General features: G+C 37.3%; 1 protein-coding gene across 8 annotated transcripts in view; it reads left to right on the plus strand.

Annotated features, from left to right (window-relative positions):
* RAPGEF6 (Rap guanine nucleotide exchange factor 6) overlaps window positions 1-25,020 on the plus strand; it is a 227,258-nt gene that overhangs the window by 99,661 nt on the left and 102,577 nt on the right. For all 8 annotated transcript variants that reach the window (XM_086410436.1, XM_086410438.1, XM_086410439.1 and 5 more), the window contains one exon: window positions 23,927-24,058. In XM_086410436.1, the coding sequence (XP_086266562.1) occupies window positions 23,927-24,058 (132 nt within the window). The remainder of the gene's footprint in view (window positions 1-23,926; window positions 24,059-25,020) is intronic.

The raw sequence follows: 25,020 nt of genomic DNA on the forward strand, positions 1-25,020 counted from the left end.
AAGTAGTCTCTAATATAATCCAGGAATTTATAGATGGACAGAATATTCTCAATAGTTTAATTTTTTTAGTGAGATTTCTTTTTTCATTCATGTTTATAGATACAGGTATCTCTTTCCATTGTCGGGCAGGTCTTATTTTTTGTAGAAAACAGTACATTTGATTAAAACTTTGCATTAACTTTGCATACAGTATATAGCATCCTTGACTGATTATTATAAATGCATAGTGTATTTTTGTGTGTGTGTGAGTGAAAAAAAATGCTTGCTACGACTGCACTCTGTAGTGTAAAGTAGAAGCTTGGTGGTGCCTTTTTATTGTTCCTTCGGTTTCACTGATTCTAATTATAGAAGCTTACATCACCTTAGTTGATGATGAAGGCTTCCCTCTCCCTCTTTGGTTTTTCTTCCTCCATTACTCCCAAAGGAAGGATCATATTTCATAGTGCATGTGTGTCCTGCTGGTGGCTCTGACGGGGTTTTCAGCAGCGTGGTGCTGATCATTTCGTGGACAGAGATGACAGGATGCTGCAGCACACTGTTTCTCACAGAATAGAAGGAGAGGGTTGCTTCTGTGGCTTTCCTTTCTTCAAAAAGGCTGAGGAACAGAGGGCAAGCAATTTCAAAGCAGGAATTCCTGAAGGGCACCAGTAATTAGAGTTAACCATGTCTGATAACTACAAAAATTCATTTCAAATGTTGAAGTTAAGCAAGGGACAGGAGCTGGGTGTAGAGTAGGAAAGCTTACTGTGATTCTTTAAAAGGGCTTGTATGTTGCCTCAGACATTATGGTAGTGTCATCTATTCACTCATTTTTCAAAAGGATTAAAGTATTTTTACTATATATATAAGCATATTTAACAGTTTATATTTTAAAGGCCAGATGCCTACAACTAAAATACAGAACTGAGTGGCCTGTGTTTTATTTTGTAAAACTACATAATTTTTCATTTAATCCTCATCTCCTTTTGAGTTTGACTTCTCTAAACTGTGGTTATAATATTACACTGTGCAGATAGGGAATAAAGTATATGTATGACTGTGCCTGAGATTATTATAAACCTGGTTTTTGTTAATGTTGGGTTTTTGTTTTCCATAATGTCTAGAAATGATAACTTATTCTCATTTTTAATTTTCTGATAGCTTTTTCCATGATTACCTTTTTTCTTTTCCTTTTCAGTGTTGTTACTTATTGAAATAAAAGGTATATTTATAGTTTAATAATTATTAGAACCTCATATTTGGCTTTCTATACAAGATGATTTCAATGTTCTGCTTTTTATTTTTGTTTAGAAATAGTTTAGGTAATATATTTTAGTTAGTTTATACAATTAGTGTAATTTATAATATGAATATTATTATTAACTGTATAGCATTTACATTTTTATAAAACTATTTTAAATGGTTTGAAGTTTTGCAGATGCATACATTGATTGCTTTATTTGGTAGTAGTTTGAAAGATCTTTTTAAAGCTAAAGATTTCATCAGTGTGGCTTAGCATCATTATGGCATTTCACGTGCAGGGAAAATGTGTTCTTAAATAGTTATCTTATGTTGATGATTCCTAGTACATCAGGGCATTCTCCCTTGCTTGAGTTACTTCAGTTATTTGAATTGGTGAGGTAATGGAATGAGCTCCATGATAAAAATTTTTAAGTAATGAAAGTGAAAAGCCATTTATTCACCTAATCATATATTTTAGTTACTTGATAAATTACTGACTTTTTAAAGGATGCTTGTATTTTTTGATCAGTAGTTAAGAGAGTAAGTCATTATTTCTGAAGAAACTGTGGTAAAGTGCATCATCAGAGGGGCAGTGGGTTCACATGCTAAACATAAAATTCGACCTGTTAGTTTCTTTCATGGTATTCTTGCACAGGGAGATTTTTCATACTAGGCTTACCATACAGTTCCCTAGAATGGCAGATACTATGAGATGATTGGTGGAACAAGGGAAGGGATGATGTCATCTTCACTTCCAGGCCAAACTAAAGGAAAAGTGAGTTGTTCCTTTACTGAGCCAGTGTTTACTACAGTAATTCTAACATATGGCATTAGTGGATTGCATTTCATACACAGGGCAGGGTGTTTTTTAAAGCAGCTAAGAGATGGCTGTCTCTCTCTCAGCTTGAGGTCCTTCTTTGTGAGCTATCATCATGATTTATAAAAAGGGGAAAAGGTGCCCTTTAGGATTTTGCTTTTGATTTGGTTGTAATTTATCCTGTTGGTTCTATACATGAATATAAGTATTAGCTCACATTGAAACTAAAATGTTTTTCAGCGCCATTAATGTTTATGTACAAAATGTCTTTTAGAAATTTATCTTTAGAAAGTGTTCGGCTTCATTTACATACACGGTACCTATGATCATTATCCTGTTTTTAAAGATGACTGTTAAAATTAGATTTTAGTTAGTTTATTCTTGAATACTTTTTTGTTGAAATTCCAATTCATTGTAGTTTATTTAAATTAATTGAGTTGAAAAAAATATATTGGTGCTGGAAAATCAACCTGTGGATGTTTTCTGTGTTTCAGGTTTTGAAAGTTAGAGTCATGTTTATTTGCTAGATTTAGTTGTATGTTTATATGTAAATTTTGTGTGTTCTTTTGAAATCTTTTCACAAAACAAGTAATTCTTAAGTTTTATACAAACCCAGATTCGTTTATAATCACTTATTGTGAAAATATGATTTTGTTCAGAATAACAGTTTTACTAAAGTCAGTTCTATTCTTATAAGTAGCAGCATAATTAAGATGGGCAGCAAAGTGTTGTTCAGAAAGTGACTTATACTTTGCCCAGGGGTATTGGAAATCTTTTGTTACTTTGCCTGTTTCTTTTTGGCTAATAATGAGGTATTTATCCCTTTGACAGTAGAGTCCATTGTAATAACACCTGTCTCTCAGGTAATAATTTCTCTTACGTTGCACATACTCTTCCCCTTAAAATGGTGTTAGGTCAATAAAGCAAGGTAGTTCTATTACTCTGAGTTATTTATTGATGTTATTCTTAGAATTTTACTGCCTGGAGGGGTGGTACCTTTTTCTTTTTTTTTTGAACTGCTGGAAACTATGTTTTACTTTGGCTATTGGGAAGCACCATTATAGCTTAGTGGAAACTCTTTGTGGTAGTACCTACATTTAGATGCCTTGTGACAGAATCTTGAAGAGTAGGGTGGGTACTAGAGGAATTGTGTTTTCAGATTAGAGAGGGTGTGACAAGAATTCATTTTTTCTTATAATTTTTATAGGAAAATGATGCTTCCTTTTAGTCCAAGCTCAATTTGGAAGCAGGTTGAATCACTTTCTTTTCTGATTGTTTCTGGATTTTACTTGCTGCTTGTCTCTTTCTAGGAATCTAGCATTGGGCTGTAGGAAAGTACCATATTGCATAGATGATTTTTCCTCAGAAGGAGTTGGTAAATGCTACATGTCAGCTGTTTTGCTTGTGTGTTTTTTTTTTTTTTCGTTTCCCTTTGTACAGTGAAATTCTGTTGTTTCCATTTAAATTTATTATTTACATACACATCTTCATGCCACTTTTGATGTTTTTAATGTTAATTTAGAATAATCTTGAAGGTTACACCTTTCAGAACAGTTACTTGATAAATAGGAAGTTTTACAAGCAGAATACATATGTGACATCTGAGAACTAGGCTGCCTTCTGTATTTGCAGTGCAAGAGTATCTTACTAGAGCCGATTGTTTTCTCTTGGGAGGATAAGCCTATGTTAAATTTGAATAGTAATATTAGGAAATATGGCTTCCCAAATAAAGCTGTGCATCAGTGAACAGAATTAAAAATACAAATGAATCTTAAAACTGAAACAGAGATGCTTGAGCCAATTTTTTTCTTATAGAATTTAGCTTGTTGACAAGTCTCATAGAAGGGTGTGTATGTGTTTTCAGTAAACTGCTCTTTGGGCTACATCTGCAGATACAGTAGCCAATTGATCTAATGCAGTTTCTGAAGGCTTTCTATACAGGTGATGTCATCCTTTTAGCTCTATTCTCCTCCCACTCTCTTTCCTTCTTATTAGATATTTCATCTTACTGCAGAGCATAGAATCAATAGGAGCTTCTCCTTAGGGAGCTGCTGTGAAACAGGCAAGGACAGTAGGAATTAAGACGCTAACATATAGTCTTGCTTTAGCAGACGATGTAGTGTTTTTGTACCCTATCATATATAAAATTTCAACCACAACGTCAGACTTAGATCCACAGTACTGTCTTACTGATGCATTAGAACAAGGAGCAATGCTGCAGAGCTGTAAATAGTGCTTGTGCAAAGAGAAATTTTTAATTTTGAAGATTCTCAGGCATTCTTCAGGACAAACCTGTTAGAACAGACATCTTCTAACTACCGCTTGCTCAGTGGTTCATTTTTTTTTTTTTTTAAAACCTCTGATGGTTAACAATATAAAGAAGAAACTTTCATCTTAAGGATACTGTGTTCTGGTTTGCTTCTGAGGCAGAAGAATTACTGCAGTGCTTGCTCTACAGAATGAAATAAGTTGAAGAAAAGACAAAGCTGTCTTTGGAAAGGTTTCTCAGAATCTAGCAACACAGATTTGGTGCATGTTGCCTTATTTGCTTTGATTGATACAGTATTAACTGTTGTGTTACCACTGTGCATGCCTGTGCCAGGTGCCTGAGGAAGCGTGTGTATGTCTCTATGTTCTGAGCCAGAAATACAAACATCTTGATTTACTGTGACTTGCTTGTTAAAAGTGAACATTTTGATGAAAACTGCTCCAGTAATTTAGAAGCTCAGTTCTAAGCTACTGAAAGCTCCTGATTTCAGTTTGAAAGAGATTTGGAGAAGCTGTCTTTACACTGCAATTTACACTGCAAATGGTGTATGATTTATAGAAAGGAAACTTAACAGAATTTTGTCAACATACTCGTCGGTGTGGCTCTGGTTTGAAAAGGAAACTATCCTTTGCAGCTCAGGAAATGGCTTTTCTTGTTCGCTGTTATGCCAATTGTCTTCAGCCATGGGCCTCCAAAGTAAGTAATTATTATTTTCTTTGAGAGTGATATAATCTATTACATTTAAATTCTATTTTGAATTTTAAATGAGCTGTATTACACTGTTACGTTTTCTAAACTTTAAGAACTGCAGAGCAGTTTAAAAAACTCATTCTCGTGGCCATTTTTGTTTTTCAGTTTGTAAGAATCTCTTGAATATTCTCATGTACCTCTAAGAGGATTTGAAAATACTTTCTTAATTAATCTGTAGACTCAAAATGTGTAGTGCATTTGAAGTATACTCTTTTCAGACTGAATGATCATTTGTTTATGCCTATACATACACATACATATACATCTCTGTGATCATACTCTAACTTGAATATATTGTATTTCCTCATTTTCTTCAAGGGTTGATGTATTTAGCTATGTTAGTCTAATCTTTAGTCTGTGTTATACAACATTTTCTAGTAATATGGTGCTATCAAATAAATTGTTGAATTGTATTATTTTACAAACACTGGATAATAATTCATATGCAGCCAAATGGTATGAAGAATACTCATTATGAAGAGTAATTATATGAAAATCTTTTAATAATGATCTTAATTATTTTCAAAATAGTAGTAAATGAACCATTAGTAGTTTGGAATTGCTCAGGATTGTCTTTTATACTTGTCATTTTAAAGCAAGCATGTTAACTCACAAAAAAGCAAAATTGCTACACAGAAGGATTTGCTAGGTTTTAGAAAACTATACACTATAATTTAATAAATTGTATTCACAGTGGTTATTAATATAGATCCGGAATTTGATGCCACTCAAGTCATCTTTCCTGTTATATAAATGTCAAAACAAAAACAGTAAAATCTAAATTTTTAGTTTTGTATAAAACCACATGTTTTAGAAAACACTTTAATTGTAACAGTAACTATGTTAAGATTGCTTTATGGTTCTGTTGGATAGAGACAGACACAATGGAAGCATCTCTTAGGATGATCTGAAATCATGTCTTTGTTTAAAGGTTGTCCTATTGATGGTGACTAAGGAAGAAATACTATGATAGCATCATGGTGTACTGTTTCATCTGAAAGATAGCTCATTGGGTATGTCTCTTAAAGGCAGCTTCTGGAAGGACATTTAAATTCACTGTCCATTTGGCAAACAGCTGATTGAAATGTAAAGAATAGAAAGATGCCTAGGTTCACACTTCATTTGTACTATTATCTGGTAAGGCATGGATGATCTTTTCAGTGCACATGCCACCTGTGGGGCCCATGCATTGCTGCTACTTGGCACTGAGGTTTAAAATGACACATAGAAAGGAAATGGAGGAAACCAGGTGAAAAAGATTCAAACAAAAGAATGAGATATAGGGGTTAGCCTTTTGAGATACTGATAATCCACATTTAAGATTGAACAAATATAGAAGACCCAAACAGGATTTTAAACATTAAATTCTAAGGTTTCATTAAATGACAGCAGATATTATCTGAGCTGGATTTTGTGATTGTTACTTTACTGAGTAAATTAAGTATTTATGATAAAGTACATGTCTCCTACCCCTGCCCCCAACTCTCATTTCACTGTTGATGGAATTTTAACCCTGGATTGTGATTAATTAAACTTGTGATTAATTTTTCATATTTGTTGCTTTTGGTTTTCTAAGACATATTATTCATTAATTCATGTATTTTGCCCATTCTAGTACTCAGATTCATTACTTCTGAATTGATTTATTGTCTTGATCAGTAAATAGTTTTAGCAGTAATGTTCAAATGCCATCTTTTATATTTACCCTTCAAATAGTTGCTTATTTGTGTGTGAAATAATAAATCTAAAGTCTTTTCCCTTTAGCACTTTGAAAAAGTTAATGCACTGTCTTCTGGCATCCAGTACTAGAGATGAGAAGTCTGGGATCTTTGTAATTCTTGTTCCTGTGTTAAGTAATCTGCTTTTCTTCTTGTTGGTTGTTAGTTGTGTTTTGCTTTGTTTTTATTTTTTATCCTTGATACCATAAAGTTTTATTATGGATTATCTAATTTTTTGTTTTCTTTTTCCTTCTTGGCTTTTGGAAGTCTCTCTCACGCTGAAGATTCCCATTTGTCTTCAGTTGTGGGAAGTATGTTATTTTTTGAAAGCAGCAACTTTTTTTTTTCTCTTGTTACTCTGTATGTTGGAACTCTGGACTGTCCATAACGTCTCTCAACGTTTGTTTCATACTTTTTCTCATTCTGTGTGTTCCTAGTTCGATATTCTAGCTCATTAACTTATCCTCCACTTGTGACCAGTTTCTGTCCTGCTGTGTATTTTTTAAGTTTCTAAATTTAATAATTGTGTTATTCATTTCTGACATCTCTTAGTGATGCTTCACTGTAACCACCTTTGTTTAATAACTTGTTTTCATTTTATGGTTGGTATTCTTTTTTCTTGATTGTCTACTAGCTCTTTCTTCAAGTTTAAATTTCTCTCTTAGTTGAGTTTTTTTGTTCTTGTTTTTCTTTCATGAGGTTGACCTTTCTTGATTGATTCTTAGTTAAGAGCTCACCATCTGGTCTGTTACGGTTGCTTGCCCTGGGTGACTGACTACTGGACAAAGAGGCATTCCTGCCTTGGCTTCCGTCGTCTTTCTGTAGGTGCACCTGCAGTCACTGGTTTAGAAAGTGCTGCCATTTTCACTTTTAGACACAGCTAAATCTATAGGTTGTTTCTTTTTTTTTTTTTTTTTCCTATAGGTTGTTTCTTGACCCTTCCGTTACTTTACCTATCTGCAGCATTTGAACAATTGATGACTTCCTCCTCCTTGACACTCTTTGTTTTGAGTAGAAATCAACCATGACTTGCCAGACAATATATGATCTCTTCTTCCCTTCATCTTCCCCTACACTGTTCCTTGTTCACTCCAACTACAGCAGCTTCCTTGTGTCTCCCTAAACTTGCCAGTAATCTTAAACCGATTTCCTATTTTCACAAAAATTCTATTTGCCCTTTAAACAAACCTACTGTTAAGTAATATTGATTGAATTCTGTGGTTTTAAAAATGTTAAAAAGTGGGGAGAAATGTGTCTCCAATTTGAAGAACTAATATTTATTGTTATTTAACAGTGATACTCTCCATCCTCATCTTTCAGTAAAAATAATGAGTTAGAAATGCAATATTACATGCCTCAGGCACAGTGCTGCTGTATATACCCCAGGCTGCTGTGATTAGGTATAGCTGTTTCCTTCAGGGCTTTTGAGAAGTTTACACTTCTGTTTCCGTAAAACAGGCTCCAGACTGCTTTGGGGGCCTTAGGATCTGTTTTTAACTCCTCTCTCACTGTCAGCTGACACTTTTGATACTCTCGTCTAGTACTGCATAATTCTGGTGTCTTGCTTTTTAACTCTGTAAGACTTCCATCTTCTTGTGCCTTGACTAATTTTCTTGTCTCCTATATGTATGATTTTCTTCCGTTTCATATTCTGTGCTTCCAGAGTAATGTGTTCTAAAGGTATATTTCTTCTAGTCATTTTTTTACTGAAGCCTCTACAATAGCTCTTTTCTAGTACAGGGAATCTAAGCACCCCAAAATGCTATGTCTGGTCCTTCATCTCTTGTATGCTCCTGTAGTATACCTCTCTACCTGAGCTATTCTGTTTTGCGTACTGTTTCCTGGCCTAATGTGGATTACATATGTAATTTTAAACCTTCTGGTTGCCTTATTTTCTAAAATAACTTTAAGGTGAAATTAATGTAATAATATGTCCAGTTGAGTTTTTAAAATATGTAATAAAGTAATTATTAATGAGATTTTACTTTTTGTTTGTTTTTAGTAAATCCAAATTTGCATTTTATACTTTGAACATGTCTCAGTTTGACTAGTCACACTTCACTTAGCACTGTTGGACTACGGCTACTACGATGAACATTTGTGATTCTGGGTCTTTGTCAGGACTCTTTAGTATATTTAATCCGCTTTTTACCTTCAGTGAGAATGAGGTCTTTCTAAGTTGCATTTGTTGTTTTAGTATTTTGATTGTTGTCTAAAGTCTCCCCAAACCCATGGTACTAATGTTATGACTAGCATTAGATATACACAAAGTGCTGTTTATTGAGTAATTAGGAAATTAGACCACCAAGCTTGTTAGAAATTTATTTATATATTCAGTAACTAAGTATGTAGTTCTGAAATGTCTTACTGTGAGTACAACAAGGAACTTAAAGTCTTTGCAATGTGCCCACAAATAATCTTTATTCTTTGGTAATTTTAAAGTTAATGGATAAGTGATTTCTGGATAGGCACAGTTCCTCTGTAACGTGTAGCTACCTAGATGTTCATGAGCAGATGAATGGATAATAAAGCTGTGGTACAAACACACAATGGAGTATTACTCAGCCATTAAAAAGAATACATTTGAATCAGTTCTAATGAAGTGGATGAAACTGGAGCCTATTACAGGGAGTGAAGTAAGCCAGAAGGAAAAACACCAATACAGTATACTAACACATATATATGGAATTTAGAAAGATGGTAACGATAACCCTGTATCAGATCAGATCAGATCAGTTGCTCAGTCGTGTCTGACTCTTTGCGACCCCATGAATCGCAGCACGCCAGGCCTCCCTGTCCAACACCAACTCCCGGAGTTCACTGAGACTCACGTCCATCGAGTCAGTGATGCCATCTAGCCATCTCATCCTCTTGTCATCCCCTTCTCCTCTTGCCCCCAATCCCTCCCAGCATCTGAGTCTTTTCCAGTGAGTCAACTCTTTGCATGAGGTGGCCAAAGTACTGGAGTTTTCAGCTTTAGCATCATTCCTTCCAAAGAAATCCCAGGGCTGATCTCCTTCAGAATGGACTGGTTGGTTCTACTTGCAGTCCAGGGACTCTCAAGAGTCTTCTCCAACACCACAGTTCAAAAGCATCAATTCTTCGGCGCTCAGCCTTTTTCACAGTCCAACTCTCACATCCATACACGACCACAGGAAAAACCATAGCCTTGACTAGACGAACCTTTGTTGGCAAAGTAATGTCTCTACTTTTGAATATGCTATCTAGGTTGGTCATAACTTTCCTTCCAAGGAGTAAGTGTCTTTTAATTTCATGGCTGCAGTCACCATCTGCAGTGATTTTGGAGCCCAGAAAAATAAAGTCTGACACTGTTTCCACTGTTTCCCCATCTATTTCCCATGAAGTGGTGGGACCGGATGCCATGATCTTCGTTTTCTGAATGTTGAGCTTTAAGCCAACCTTTTCACTCTCCACTTTCACTTTCATCAAGAGGCTTTTGAGTTGCTCTTCACTTTCTGCCATAAGGGTGGTGTCATCTGCATATCTGAGGTTATTGATATTTCTCCCGGCAATCTTGATTTCAGCTGGTGTTTCTTCCAGTCCAGTGTTTCTCATGATGTACTCTGTATATAAGTTAAATAAACAGGTTGACAATATACAGCCTTGTCAAACTCCTTTTCCTATTTGGAACCAGTCTGTTGTTCCATGTCCAGGTCTAACTGTTGCTTCCTGACCTGCATACAGATTACTCAGGAGGCAGGTCAGGTGGTCTGGTATTCCCATCTCTTTCAGAATTTTCCACAGTTTATTGTGATCCACACAGTCAAAGGCTTTGGCACAGTCAATAAAGCAGAAATAGATGTTTTTCTGGAACTCTCTTGCTTTTTCCATGATCCAGCGGATGTTGGCAATTTGATCTCTGGTTCCTCTGCCTTTTCTAAAACCAGCTTGAACATCAGGAAGTTCATGGTTCACATATTGCTGAAGCCTGGCTTGGAGAATTTTGAGCATAACTTTACTAGCGTGTGAGATGAGTGCAATTGTGTGGTAGTTTGAGCATTCTTTGGCATTGCCTTTCTTTGGTATTGGAATGAAAACTGACCTTTTCCAGTCCTGTGGCTACTGCTGAGTTTTCCAAATTTGCTTGCATATTGAGTGCAGCACTTTCACAGCATCTTTCAGGATTTGGAATAGCTCAACTGGAATTCCATCACCTCCACTAGCTTTGTTCGTAGTGATGCTTTCTAAGGCCCATTTGATTTCACATTCCAGGATGTCTGGCTCTAGGTCAGTGATCACACCATTGTGATTATCTGGGTCGTGAAGCTCTTTTTTGTACAGTTCTTCTGTGTATTCTTGCCATCTCTTCTTAATATCTTCTGCTTCTGTTAGGGCCATACCATTTCTGTCCTTTATCGAGCCCATCTTTGCATGAAATGTTCCTTTGGTATCTCTGATTTTCTTGAAGAGATCTCTAGTCTTTCCCATTCTGTTGTTTTCCTCTATTTCTTTGCATGATTGCTGAGGAAGGCTTTCTTTTCTCTTCTTGCTATTCTTTGGAACTCTGCATTCAGATGTTTATATCTTTCTTTTTCTCCTTTGCTTTTCACTGCTCTTCTTTTCACAGCTATTTGTAAGGCCTCCCCAGACAGCCATTTTGCTTTTTTGCATTTCTTTTCCATGGGAATGGTCTTGATCCCTGTCTCCTGTACAGTGTCACGAACCTCATTCCATAGTTCATCAGGCACTCTATATATCAGATCTAGGCCCTTAAATCTATTTCTCACTTCCACTGTAATATCATAAGGGATCTGATTTAGGTCATACCTGAATGGTCTAGTGGTTTTCCCTACTTTCTTCAATTTAAGTCTGAATTTGGCAATAAGGAGTTCACGGTCTGAGCCACAGTCAGCTCCTGGTCTTCTTTTTGCTGACTGTATAGAGCTTCTCCGTCTTTGGCTGCAAAGAATATAATCAGTCTGATTTCGGTGTTGACCATCTGGTGATGTCCATGTATAGAGTCTTCTCTTGTGTTGTTGGAAGAGGGTGTTTGTTACGACCAGTGCATTTTCTTGGCAAAACTCTATTAGCCTTTGCCCTGCTTCATTCGTATTCCAAGGCCAAATTTGCCTGTTACTCCAGCTGTTTCTTAACTTCCTACTTTGCATTCCAGTCCCCTATAATGAAAAGGACATCTTTTTTGGGTGTTAGTTCTAAAAGGTCTTGTAGGTCTTCATAGAACCGTTCAACTTCAGCATCTTCAGCGTTACTGGTTGGGGCATAGACTTGGATTACTGTGATATTGAATGGTTTGCCTTGGAAACAAACAGAGATCATTCTGTCGTTTTTGAGATTGTATCCAAGTACTGCATTTCGGACTCTTGTTGACCATGATGGCCACTCCATTTCTTCTGAGGGAATCCTGCCCACAGTAGTAGATATAATGGTCATCTGAGTTAAATTCACCCATTCCAGTCCATTTCAGTTTGCTGATTCCTAGAATGTCAACATTCACTCTTGCCATCTGTTGTTTGACCACTTCCAATTTGCCTTGATTCATGGACCTGACATTCCAGGTTCCTATGCAATATTGCTCTTTACAGCATCAGACCTTGCTTCTATCACCAGTCACATCCACAGCTGGGTATTGTTTTTGCTTTGGCTCCATCCCTTCATTCTTTCTGGAGTTATTTCTCCACTGATCTCCAGTAGCATATTGGGCACCTACTGACCTGGGGAGTTTCTCTTTCAGTATCCTATCATTTTGCCTTTCCATACTGTTCATGGGGTTCTCAAGGCAAGAATACTGAAGTGGTTTGCCATTCCCTTCTCCAGTGGACCACATTCTGTCATATCTCTCCACCATGACCTGCCCCTCTTGGGTTGCCCCACAGGCATGGCTTAGTTTCATTGAGTTAGACAAGGCGAGACAGTAAAAGAGACACAGATGTATAGAACAGTGTTTTGGACTCTGTGGGAGAGGGCGAGGGTGGGATGATTTGGGAGAATGGCATTGAAACGTGTATAATATCATATATGAAACGAATCGCCAGTCCAGGTTTGATGCAGGATACAGGATGCTTGGGGCTGGTGCACTGCGACGACCTAGAGGGATGGTATGGGGAGGGATGTGGGAGGGAGGTTCAGGATGGGGAACACATGTACACCCGTGGTGGATTCATGTTGATGTATGGCAAAACCAATACAATATTGTAAAGTAATTAACCTCCAATTAAAATAAATAAATTTATATTTTAAAAAAATACACTTGAAAAAGAAACTAATAACAATGCAGTTTGGAATTTAATAGTAACTTTTGAAGAATAATGTTCTGTTGGGGAATTGTATAATTCTTAAACATTATTTTTAGAGTTAATAGTAAATATTACTTTGTACTTAATAAAGCCCTTTGAATGACCTTCTAAATGAAATAACACTTGGGTATGGATTATAAGGGGCAGAACGTTTCAGATAGCAGTTTGTTAAAGGGTACATTTTCCCTACTATGATTCTTAGCTGTGGCAGGTTATTCCTGAAGACCAAGTTTTAATATATGTAGTACAGTCTTGAACAATTGTGTAATACTTGCCAGGTACCCCTGAGTTTTGGCAAGTATACAGTATATATATATAGATATATAGATACATGTATATATATGTACTGTGTTCGTTTGTGTAATATTGTGCTATACTTATACCTGCATTCATGCCAGTCTAGGGTCAAGTAGATCTCTGCCACTGCTCCCCAAACTAATTGACCTATAAATGTTTCTTGGATAAATGGATGGTATTGGCCCACAGCATGATTTCTTATATTGACAGAATGTTGATAAGATGAATATTGGGGGAAAAGAAGTTTTGAAAATGCTGGGTGAAACAAATTTCTACTTTGTCAGAATTCTTTCAGTTCAGTCACTCAGTTGTGTCCAGCTCTTTGCAACCCCATGGACTGCAGCATGCCAGGCCTCCCTGTCCATCACCAACTCCCAAAGCTTGCTCAGACTCATGTCCATCGAGGCGGTGATGCCGTCTAACCATCTCATCCTCTTTCGTCCCTGTCTCCTCCCACCTTCAATCTTTCCCAGCATCAGGGTCTTTAAAGATGAGTCAGTTTTTTGCATCAGGTGGCCAAAGTATTGGAGTTTCAGCTTCAGGAATATGTAGAGTGAGTGCTGCATTCAAAGGAGTGAAGTGAAAATGTAGGTTTATTTCACTTCATTTCTTCTTTTTTTTAAAATTTTTTAATTAATTTTATTTTATTTTTAAACTTTACAATATTGTATTGGTTTTGCCAAATATCAAAATGAATCCGCCACAGGTATACATGTGTTCCCCATCCTGAACCCTCCTCCCTCCTCCCTCCCCATACCATCCCTCTGGGTCGTCCCAGTGCACCAGCCCCAAGCATCCAGTATCGTGCATCGAACCTGGACTGGCGACTCGTTCCATATATGATATTATACGTATTTCAATGCCATTCTCCCAAATCATCCCACCCTCTCTCTCTCCCACAGAGTCCATAAGACTGTTCTATACATCAGTGTCTCTTTTGCTGTCTCATACACAGGGTTATTGTTACCATCTTTCTAAATTCCATATATATGTGTTAGTATACTGTATTGGTGTTTTTCTTTCTGGCTTACTTCACTCTGTATAATAGGCTCCAGTTTCATCCACCTCATTAGAACTGATTCAAATGTATTCTTTTTAGTAGCTGAGTAATACTCCATTGTGTATATGTACCACAGCTTTCTTATCCATTCATCTGTTGATGGACATCTAGGTTGCTTCCATGTCCTGGCTATTATAAACAGTGCTGCGATGAACATTGGGGTACACGTGTCTCTTTCAGTTCTGGTTTCCTTGGTGTGTATGCCCAGCAGTTCGATTGCTGGATCATAAGGCAGTTCTATTTCCAGTTTTTTAAGGAATCTCCACACTGTTCTCCATAGTGGCTGTACTAGTTTGCATTCCCACCAACAGTGTAAGAGGGTTCCCTTTTCTCCACACCCTCTCCAGCATTTATTGCTTGTAGACTTTTGGATCGCAGCCATTCTGACTGGTGTGAAATGGTACTTCATAGTGGTTTTGATTTGCATTTCTCTGATAATGAGTGATGTTCACTTCATTTCTTAGCTTCACATTCAAGTCCTTATGTTAGGAGTTTGTGTTGTAAATCTAGTTTTATATCACTTTCCTATTAATTTCTAAAAATAAACCATTTGAAAAATTTCAGAACTGAAAACAAATATATACATGTTGAGTACAATAATTTCCCACCTTCCCATTTAAAAGTGTCCACAAACACTGGAATGTGCTGAAATTCTGTAACCCTTAGCAACTAGGGGTTGCTATACATACAGTATACGTTTTTTATAAATGTTGAAATATTAAGATCCAAAGATGAGTTTAATCAGAATGTCTTGTTAGAACATGACAAATAATGATATACTTATTGAAAGTAGAGCCCAGAATGAACATTTAACTTAAAAGCACTGGAAACAAAAAGTCCATTACTTTGCCAACAAAGGTCCATCTAGACAAAGCTACGGTTTTTCCAGTAGTCATGTATGGATGTGAGAGCTGAGGACCAAAGAACTGATGTTTTTGAACTGTGGTGTTGGAGAACATTCTTGAGATTCCCTTGGACTGCAAGGAGACCCAACTAGTCCATCCTAAAGGAAATCAGTCCTGAATATTCATGGGGAAGACTGATGCTGAAGTAATTTAGCTGTTCTTCCTGTGATATTTATCTTTTTTTTGAACTTTTACAGACATTGTAATGAATGTCTTGGCACATTCCCTCTTGGACACATGTGTGCTTCTTTAGAGTAGGTACCCAAAGAGGAGTTGTTGAGGAATAAGTTTTATATATTTTAAATGTAATAAGCCCATTTCCTTACATTTGCTCCCTCAAAGTGGCAGCTTCCCAAATGACTCTGCACAGTAGCTGTGAGTAGCTGTATCAGTTCATAACTCCCACTGGCAATTTATAAGAATATTGTTTTCCTCCATTATCTGGCCCATATTTTGTAGTGTCAAATTTTCTTTCTGCCATTCTGATGGGGGAAAAGGTTATTTGTATTAATTTTTATTTCCATGATTGATGGCGGTGTTGAGTCTTTTCCAGCTTTTTTTTCTTCTGTTGTGATTACTTAAGTGACCCCATGTTAAGATGGCAGAGCCAGGAAACCAAAGCAGCCTGGATGTCTGAGACTCTGCATGTGAAACAGTTGCCCAAAGAATTACTTGGATCTATAGGGTATTTTGAGTCAGCAGAATAATACATTTTGCTGAGTTAAGCCTGTCAGAGACATACTATGTAGATCTTACATCACTGCCTTTCACAGAAATTACAGTAGTTCTCTGTTGGCTATAGAAATGAATTTCAAAATACGTAGCTTGACATTTTTTATTATGTTCTGCCTCTTTGCCTCTTCTTAATACATCTCTTTCCCTTTTCATGTAATAAGCATTTCCCTTCAAAAAACTATGTACTTTCATAATCTGTGTCTGTATTTAAGCCATTAGCTAAGCTGCCTTCTCAACCTCCGAACAAAACTTTGACACTAGTCTTCATGGATTAGTGAGCTCCAGCAGAGCTCAGAAGCTCAGGTATAGAAGATGTGTGTGGAAAAATAGGAAATTTTGCCAGACGTGGTAGGCTGGAGGCTGATGGGGTAAGTGAATTGAGGTTGCTGATGAAAAGTCTCATCATTAATAACTTGTGGCTTATCCTACAAGTTTTGATATATGGCATTTTAATTTTTATTCTGTTTAAATATTTTCTGATTTCTGATGTGACTTTGTTACCTGTGGGCTATTTCAGTATTCACTTCAGTCACTCAGTTGTGTCCAACTCTTTGCGACCCTATGGACTGCAGCACACCAGGCCTCCCTGTCCATCACCAACTCCCAGAGTTTACTCAAACTCATGTCCATTGAGTCGGTGATGCCCTTCCAACCATCTCATCCTCTGTCATCCCCTTCTCCTCCCGCCTTCAATCTTTGGCAGCATCAGGGTCTTTTCACATGAGTCAGTTTTTCACATTAGGTGGCCAAAGTATTGGAGTTTCAGCTTCAAAATCAGTCCTTCCAGTGAATATTTGGCATTGATTGCCTTCAGGATGGACTGGTTGGATCGCCTTGCACTCCAAGGGACTCTCACGAGTCTTCTCCAACACCACAGTTCAAAAGCATCAGTTCCTCGGCACTCAGCTTTCTTCATAGTCCAACTCTCACATCCATGAGATGTGGAAAAACCATAGCTTTGACTAGACACGGACCTTTGTTCGCAAAGTAATGTCTCTGCTTTTTATTATGCTGTCTCGGTTGGTCATAACTTTTCTTCCAAGGAGTAAGTGTCTTTTAATTTCATGGCTGCAGTCACCATCTGCAGTGATTTTGTTTGGAGCCCCCAAAAATAAAGTTTGTCACTATTTCCCCATCTATTTGCCATGAAGTGATTGGACCAGATGCCATGATCTTAGTTTTCTGAATGTTGAACTTTAAGCCAACTTTTTTACTCTCCTCTTTCACTTTCATCAAGAGGTTCTTTGGTTATTCTTCGCTTTCTGCCATAGGGGTGGTGTCATCTGTATATCTGAGGTTACTGATATTTCCCCCGGCAATCTTGATTCCAGCTTGTGCTTCTTCCAGCCCAGCGTTTCTCATGATGTACTCTGCATAGAAGTTAAATAAGCAGGGTGACAGTATACAGCCTTGACGTACTCCTTTCCCAATTTGGAACCAGTCTGTTGTTCCATGTCCAGTTCTAACTGTTGCTTCCTGACCTGCATACAGATTTCTCAAGAGGCAGGTCAGGTGGTCTGGTATTCCCATCTCTTTCAGAATTTTCCAGTTTGTTGTGATTCACACAGTCAAAAGTGGGCTATTTAGAGGTTTGTTTTATACTTTTCCCAGTGCATAATAATTTTCTAGTTATCATTTTATTATTTTGCCTTATTTGCTCTGTAATCATGGTATAGTCTCTCTGTAATTTTAACCTTTTGAATTATGTTAGGGCCTGCATTATTGTCAATTTTTATGAATGTTTATGTATGAATCCTGAAAGAAAATATGTAGTTTTTGATTGCAACATTTTATGTATATACACTTTAAGTTTGTGTATTATGTTCATATCTTCTGTATCTTTACTTGTTTTTTTATTTATTTATTCTATTACTGAGAGATCTGTGATAAAGTTTTTATGGCATAATTGTAGATTCATGTAGTTCTCCTTTTATTGTTATCATTATTTTACCTCATACAGTTTGAGGCTATATTACTCACTAGGTGCATATCTGTTTAGTGTTAAACTTTTTATCATTATGAAATGTCCTCTTTTGTTTCTGTTAATGCTTTTGACTCCAAGTCTTCTTTATCTGACATTAGTAAAATCACATAAACTTTCTTTTGGTTTGTGTTACTGTTTCATATCATCAATATTCTTGATGATTTTCCCACACATTTCCAATTTTCATTGGTTTTCCTTCTTTCCTTCATCTAGAAGTTTTCATTTAGAATCATTTTCTGTCTCCTAGTGCATTTTCTTCACTGTAGGTATACTGTGGGAGTATTTCTCTTCATTTTTGTTTCTGTGAAAATTACTATCTTGTTCATCTTGAGAACTGTTTTTACTGGGTGTAGAATTCTAGCTCTTGAAGATAACACTACATTGTCTGGCTTCCAAATTGTTGAGTAGTCAGCTGTCAGTTTAATTTTGTTCTTGTCAAAGTAATCTCTTTTTTTTGTAGACTACTTTTAAGACTTCTCTGACTGCCCCCCCTCCCCGACACTTTTACCCTGGTGTATATAAGTATGGTTTGGCTTTTATGTATGTTACTGGAAATTTTTAAAGCTACTTGATCCATGCTTTGTATCTTTTGTTAACTTTGAAGATTGCCCAGCCATCATTTCTATGCATTAAGTATTCTTCTGTTTCTGTGACTCTGCTTATTCTGGTGCTACTTTCTCACTGTATCTCCTGTGGCTCTTGCCCCTTCTTTCCTAACTTTATTCTTTTTACTCTTCATGTCTCTTACTGGACATTTTTTGAGACCAGTTTTTCTTTTCTTTTCTTTTTTTTCCTTAGCTCTGTCACATTTGTTACTGAATCTATCTGTTGACTTTTAACATTTACATAATTGTATTTCTGAATTCTAGAACTTTCATTTCATTCTTTGTTAGTTTTTCTTTGCTAAAGTTCTTAGACCTATGTTTCTTTATGTATGTCCCGATTGCTAAACTGGGCCAGATATTGCCAGTGAGCTGTTAATTACTTTTGAGCTAAGAATGACTTTTACATTTTTATTTAGTTTTATGTTTTTAAAGGACAGTGCTCATCTAAATTAATTAATTAATGGCTCTGCTAGTTCTTCACTGCCATGTACCAGATTTCTGTAGTTGCTCTTAATGGGGTCTGCTCTTTGTTGCAGTACGGTGGCTTCTCAGATTGCGGAGCATGGGTTCTAGGCACACAGGCCCAGTAGTCGGAGCAGACAGGCTCAGCAGTTACTGTGCATGTGCTCAGTAGTCGTGGCCCATGGGCTTAACTGCCTCTCAGCATGTGGGAATCTTCCCCGACCAGGGATTGTACCTATGTCTGCTGCACGAGCAGGCAGACTCCTGAACACTGACCATCAGGGAAGCCCAGTTTTTACATTCCTAAAGGTGGTTTATGAAACTTTCTTGGTGGTCCAGTGATTAAGACTCCTCTCTTCCAATTCAGGGGTCACAAGTCCAATTCCTGGTCAGGGAACTAAGATCCCACATGCTGCATGGCATAGCTAAGTTTAAAAAAAAAAAAAAAAAAGATTGTTTAAAATAAATTTGTTGCCCCACTGGCTGCTTTGAAAAGCCATCTTTGCATTGTTCCCTCATCTGATTTCCCATGTGCTTCAGCCACCTCTGCCTTGGCCTCCAGCAGCTTTCTGGAGAGCCTCCTCGGACTCTCGCTTTCTTTCCTCTTAAACCGCTGCACAGGATCACTGGCCTGCCCCATCATGTCAGCCGTGGCTGTGGATAGCAGCTTCAACGTAACACCTTTTCAAAGGAAAAGAGGGGAGTTGTGGAGGAGGCAGAGAATGGGGGAGAGGCACCTACTAATGAGCAAAGTGGGGAGCAGGAAGTTGACAAAGAGGTAAATGAAAAAGAGGAAGAAGATGTGGAGGGGAGAGCAGGAGGAGGAAGGTGATGGTGAGGAAGGGGAGGAGATGAAGGTGAGGAGGCTGAAGCAGCTACGGTCAAAGGGGCAGCTGAAGATGAGGAGGAGGATGGTGTTGACACCAAGACCGATGAGGATGACTAGACAGCAAAAAATAAAGGAAAAGTTAAACTTACCCATGGGACTTCCCTCGTGGTCCAGTGGTTAAGACTCCCCATTCCAACGCAGGGGGTATGGGTTCAATCCCTGGTTGGGGGCCTAAGATCCCACATGCCTCAGAGTAGAAACCTGTAACATAAACAACAGAAGTGAGGTTGTAACAAATTCAATTAAAAAAAGAAAAAACGTTTAAAATGGTCCACATCAAAAAAAAAAAAAAAGTTTAAAGAAACAAAAAGGCCACCATGACCTACCTGTTCACCCTCCACTTCCTGTCTCAGTCTAAACATGGTCATCTTCCAGTAGCGTCCTGCCGGCCTGCCCTCCCGCCACGCCAGCGCCACCTGCAGGGGACACACATTCTCTGCCACCCAGCCAAAGCCATGACATGAATTTGCAGCAGGGAAGGAAAAAATAACCCAATTTCCAAGGCCCTGCTTTTCTTCTTAAAGTACTTTTTAAAGGAAAATTTGTGTTTTTATTTACATTTTATGTTTTTGTACATGTTGTTAGGAGTGAGTCAGTTTTAATGACCCTGGATGACCAAACCAGCCTTAGGAGCAGTCTCTGTCCTACCTCTGACTTCACTTGTGGTGCGATCATGTTCATTATGATCTTAGAGGAGAAAAAAATCTTGTGAAAAAAGGCAAAAACAGCAACAACAAAACAATCTTATTCTGAGCATTTTGTGTATGTACTTAGCTGTACAATTAGTAGTTGGTTTGTCTGAGATGGCTAGAAAGGCCAAAGATAAAAGGGTTTTTTTTTTTTTTTTCGGTCTCTGAAGTTGCTTTCTATTTTTTTGGCCTGTTTGATGTGTGTATGAAACAATGTTGTCCAACGGTAAATTGGAATTTTATTTTGCTGAGTTGTTATTTAAAAAAAAAAAAAAGTCAGAAGAAGTAATGCCACAGAGATGTGTAGCCTACAAAAACCTAAAATGTATACTCTTAAGTCCTCTAAAGACAATGTTTGCCAACCCCTGGTGAAGGTGAAAGTGAAGTCGCTCAGTCATGTCCTACTCTTTGCGACCCCCAAGAACAGTAGCCTATGAGGCTCCTCCATCTATGGAATTTCCCAGGCAAGAGTACTGGAAAACTGCCTGGGTTTGCCATTTCCATCTCCAGGGCATCTTCCTGACCCATGGATCGAACCCGGGTCTCCCGCATTGCAAGCAGATGCTTTTACCGTCTACCCCTGGCATATGTTATTAAATAAAGTTGTTTTAGAATCTGTATCTGATAACTCCATTATCTGAAAGCTTTTTCTTCATGGGTTTCTAGATTTTATTACTTCCCTTAGTTTGCATGAATGCCATCTTGTCTCCTAATGTGCCTGGTTTTATTTGCGCAATGGATATTATGTGTCAAATTTTTTTTTTTTTAAAGTAATCTGAGGCCTGTTGTTTAGTTGTTAAGTTGTGTCCTACTCTTTTGCAACTCCATGGTCTATAACCCACCAGGCTCCTCTGTCCATAGGATTTTCTAGACAATACTGGAGTGGGTTGCCTTTTCCTTCTCTAGGGGATCTCCCAACCCAGGGATGAAACCAGTTCCTCCTGCATTGGAGGAGCTGAGCCACCAGGCAGTCCTGTTATCTTGATGCCCAGGATGATTTTTTCCCTACGGTGAAGTTTTGTGTTTGCTTTCAGTAGCTAACTGGAAGCACTATTAATCCTATGTAACTTTAATCCAAAATCAGGGATTGCGATGATTTTAAATTGAGCATCAGTTTACTTTTGGATCACACTTATTTTGTTGTTGCTGTATGGTCACTAAGTCATGTCCAACTCTTTGCGACCCCATGGACTAAAGTACACCAGGCTTCCCTATCCTTCAGTATCTCCTGTAACTTGCTCAGACTCATGTTCATTGAATTGATGGTGCTATCTAACCATCTCATTCTTTGCTGCCCCCTTCTCTTGCCCTCGGTCTTTCCCAGCATTGGGGAAATTTTTTTCAGCCAACTCCTTTTCCAGTGAGTTGGCTCTTCACATCAGGTGGCCAAAAGATTGGAGCTTCAGTTTCAGCATCAGTCCTTCTAATGAATATTCAGGGTTGATTTCCTTTGAGGTTGACTGGTTTGATCTCCTTGCAGTTCAAGAGACTCTAAAGAAGTCTCCAGCACTAGAGTTTGAAAGCATCACTTCTTTGGCATGCAGCCTTCTTTGTGTTCCAACAACTCTCATATCCATACATGACTACTGGGAAAACCATAGCTTTGAGTATGGACCTTTGTCAGCAAAGAGATGTCTACTTTTTAATATGCTGTCTGTGTTTGTCATAGCTTTTCTTCCAAGGAGCAAACAAATGTCTTTTAATTTTGTGATTGTAGTCATGAACAGCAGGGAGCCCAAGAAAATAACGCCCAATAAAAAAAAGTTACTCTTTCCATTTTTTCCCCTGTCCATTTGCCATGAAGTGATGGAACCAGATGCCATAATTGTAGTTTTTTGAATGTTTAGTTTTAAGCCAACTTTTTCATTCTCCTTTTTAACCCTCATCAGGAGGCTCTTTAATTCCTCTTCGCTTTCTGCCATAAGGGTTATGTCATCTGCATATCTGAGATTGATGATATTTCTCCTAGCAATCTTGATTCCAGATAGGGTATAACATACTTTCTGAGTGGTGCAGTGGTAGAGAATCTGCCTGCCAGAGCAGGAGACTCAGGTTTGATCCCTGGTTCTGGAAGACCCCCTGGAGAAGGAAATGACAACCCACCCCAATATTCTGGGAAATCCCATGGACAATGAATCCTGGCCAGCTACAGTCCATGGGTCACAAAAGAGTTGGACACAACTTAGTGACTAAACAACAGCAACAAATACTGCCTGGGGTCCAAATCCAAAGCATTACAGGATTCATCTGTATCACCTGTCCCAGCAGGGGATGTTAGTGATGCAGTTTTTCTGTGTGTAATTGTTAGTTTGGACATTTTCTTCTTTAGAGTATATTTAGCTTCCACTATCATTCACGTGTTTCCTTAACATTTTTGTATAAGAAAGCAGTGAGAAATCTTGCTCTGAAATGTAGATTTCTCTCAATGGTCCTGAATAGCAAGTTGCAGAGAAATTATTTGGAAAATATGTCATCAAATCGCAATGTAAAACTCTCACTGCTTTGGAGCTCAGTGGTTTGTATCTTGTCTCAACTCAAAATAAATTTAGCATTTATTTTGTAAAATTTTTTAAAGTCTTATGGTGTGAATTATATTGTACAACTTTCATCCCTGATAAAAGCATAATCATATGAAAGATGAGATGGAGGAAGCATTGATTTCTGTGTCTCTGTAGCCATATACCTAGCACAGACATTCATTACATCATTATGATTACTAACAAAATTTTTTAGGGTCCAACTATAAGCTAATACAATATTAAATGAAAAAAAGACTTACTAAAATTTTGGAATATTGAATGCTTGCTTTTCTGAAGTCTTGATGCTAGATGCTGTACTTTAATCCAAGATATTGCTGTTTTATTCTGGTATTCCAACCGTTTTGTATTAGGGGTGTGTGTGCTTATGGGTGGGGAGGGGATAGTATTCCCGTACTTTAAGTAGCAACAGCCAATTATTTTTATTTGAGGAAAAGGAAAGGGCAGTTTTTCCCTCTTTAATACCCTTACTTATGGTAATCTCTTTTGAAAACTGATCAGTGAGCTTCCACTGTAGGCTTGCTTAATAGAATACTAATTTGGTTCTTACCATTTTTTGAGATTTTTCTAAGAATGGAGAATTTACATTAGAAATTAGATTGAAGAGAAATGTACATATAATTTTGTTGCAAAAGTTACACAGTGTGTCAAGAACTCTTTAATGCTAATGTTTGATATTTAGATTATCTTAGACTATTTTTCTTCTTTTTCAGCTTCCAGCCGATCTTACCAAGATGCACATTGCAGACAACCCTCATCCACAGGTGACTCACGTGTCTTCTAGTCAGTCTGGCTGTAGCATCGCCAGTGACTCTGGAAGCAGCAGTTTATCTGATATCTATCAGGTAATACTTTAGGAGTTTGTATGCTATGCTTATGTTTTTTTAATTCTGCCAAATACCTTGTATCTTTTAATTAGGTTATGAAATTCAGACATAAAGTCTTTGAGAAAATGTGCTTTATTTACCTTTCAGATTTACAAGCCTAATGAAAGAGGTGATCTGTCTTTTGAGAGTGATTAAATATGGTCCAACAGTATGTGAATTTAGTGTTCTTAATTTCTTCTACCCAGGTGAATCTGTATTAATATATATTTGCTTTCATTGGAAAATGGTTCTTGAGACAACTGAACTTATAAAAAGACTGATTTTTATGATAGTTGATTATTTAAGTCTCCATAAGTAAAGTCATGAAGAAAATTAGAGTTGACTTTGTATTGTAAAGACTGTTAAATTTGGTAGTAGCCACATTTTAAAATTAAAAGGAAACAAGTAAAATTGATTTGAATAATATATATTTTTAGCATAGTATATTTGGATATTATTATTTCAATATGTAATCACTTTTTAAGAATTATGAATGCGGTACTTTATTTTTTCTAACTAAGTCTTCAAAAGGCAAAGAATATTGACATACAGTATGTCTCAATTCAGATAAGGCATGTTTCAAGCACCACATGTGACTAATGGTTACCATATAGTACTGATCTTTTGAAATACAACCATTGCTCTCTAAGGAAAACATTTTATTTTAGACTGTGGTTCTGTTCAGTTACATGGATTTAGCTGTTTTTTGAAAATTTACATTGCTCTGTTAAGGGAAGTTTTTAGGCAGGTGCAAAGTGGAAAAAAGCCTCTGTGTTTGATTCATGTGAGGTTTTTCTCTACAAAGATTATTGTTGTGGTCTTGTCATCTACGTCCCATTGTTTGGCCCTTTATTAGTACAACAAGGAATTCTCCCTCTTCATCATTTTATTGTAGATAGAACAGGGAATTTTTTAAGTTATGTTAAAGACTGTGTGGTGGT

The sequence above is a fragment of the Bos grunniens genome, chromosome 7 (genome assembly GCF_055505025.1).
Source record: "Bos grunniens cultivar Pamir isolate PY7600 chromosome 7, Bosgru_T2T1.0, whole genome shotgun sequence".
NCBI lineage: Eukaryota > Metazoa > Chordata > Mammalia > Artiodactyla > Bovidae > Bos > Bos grunniens.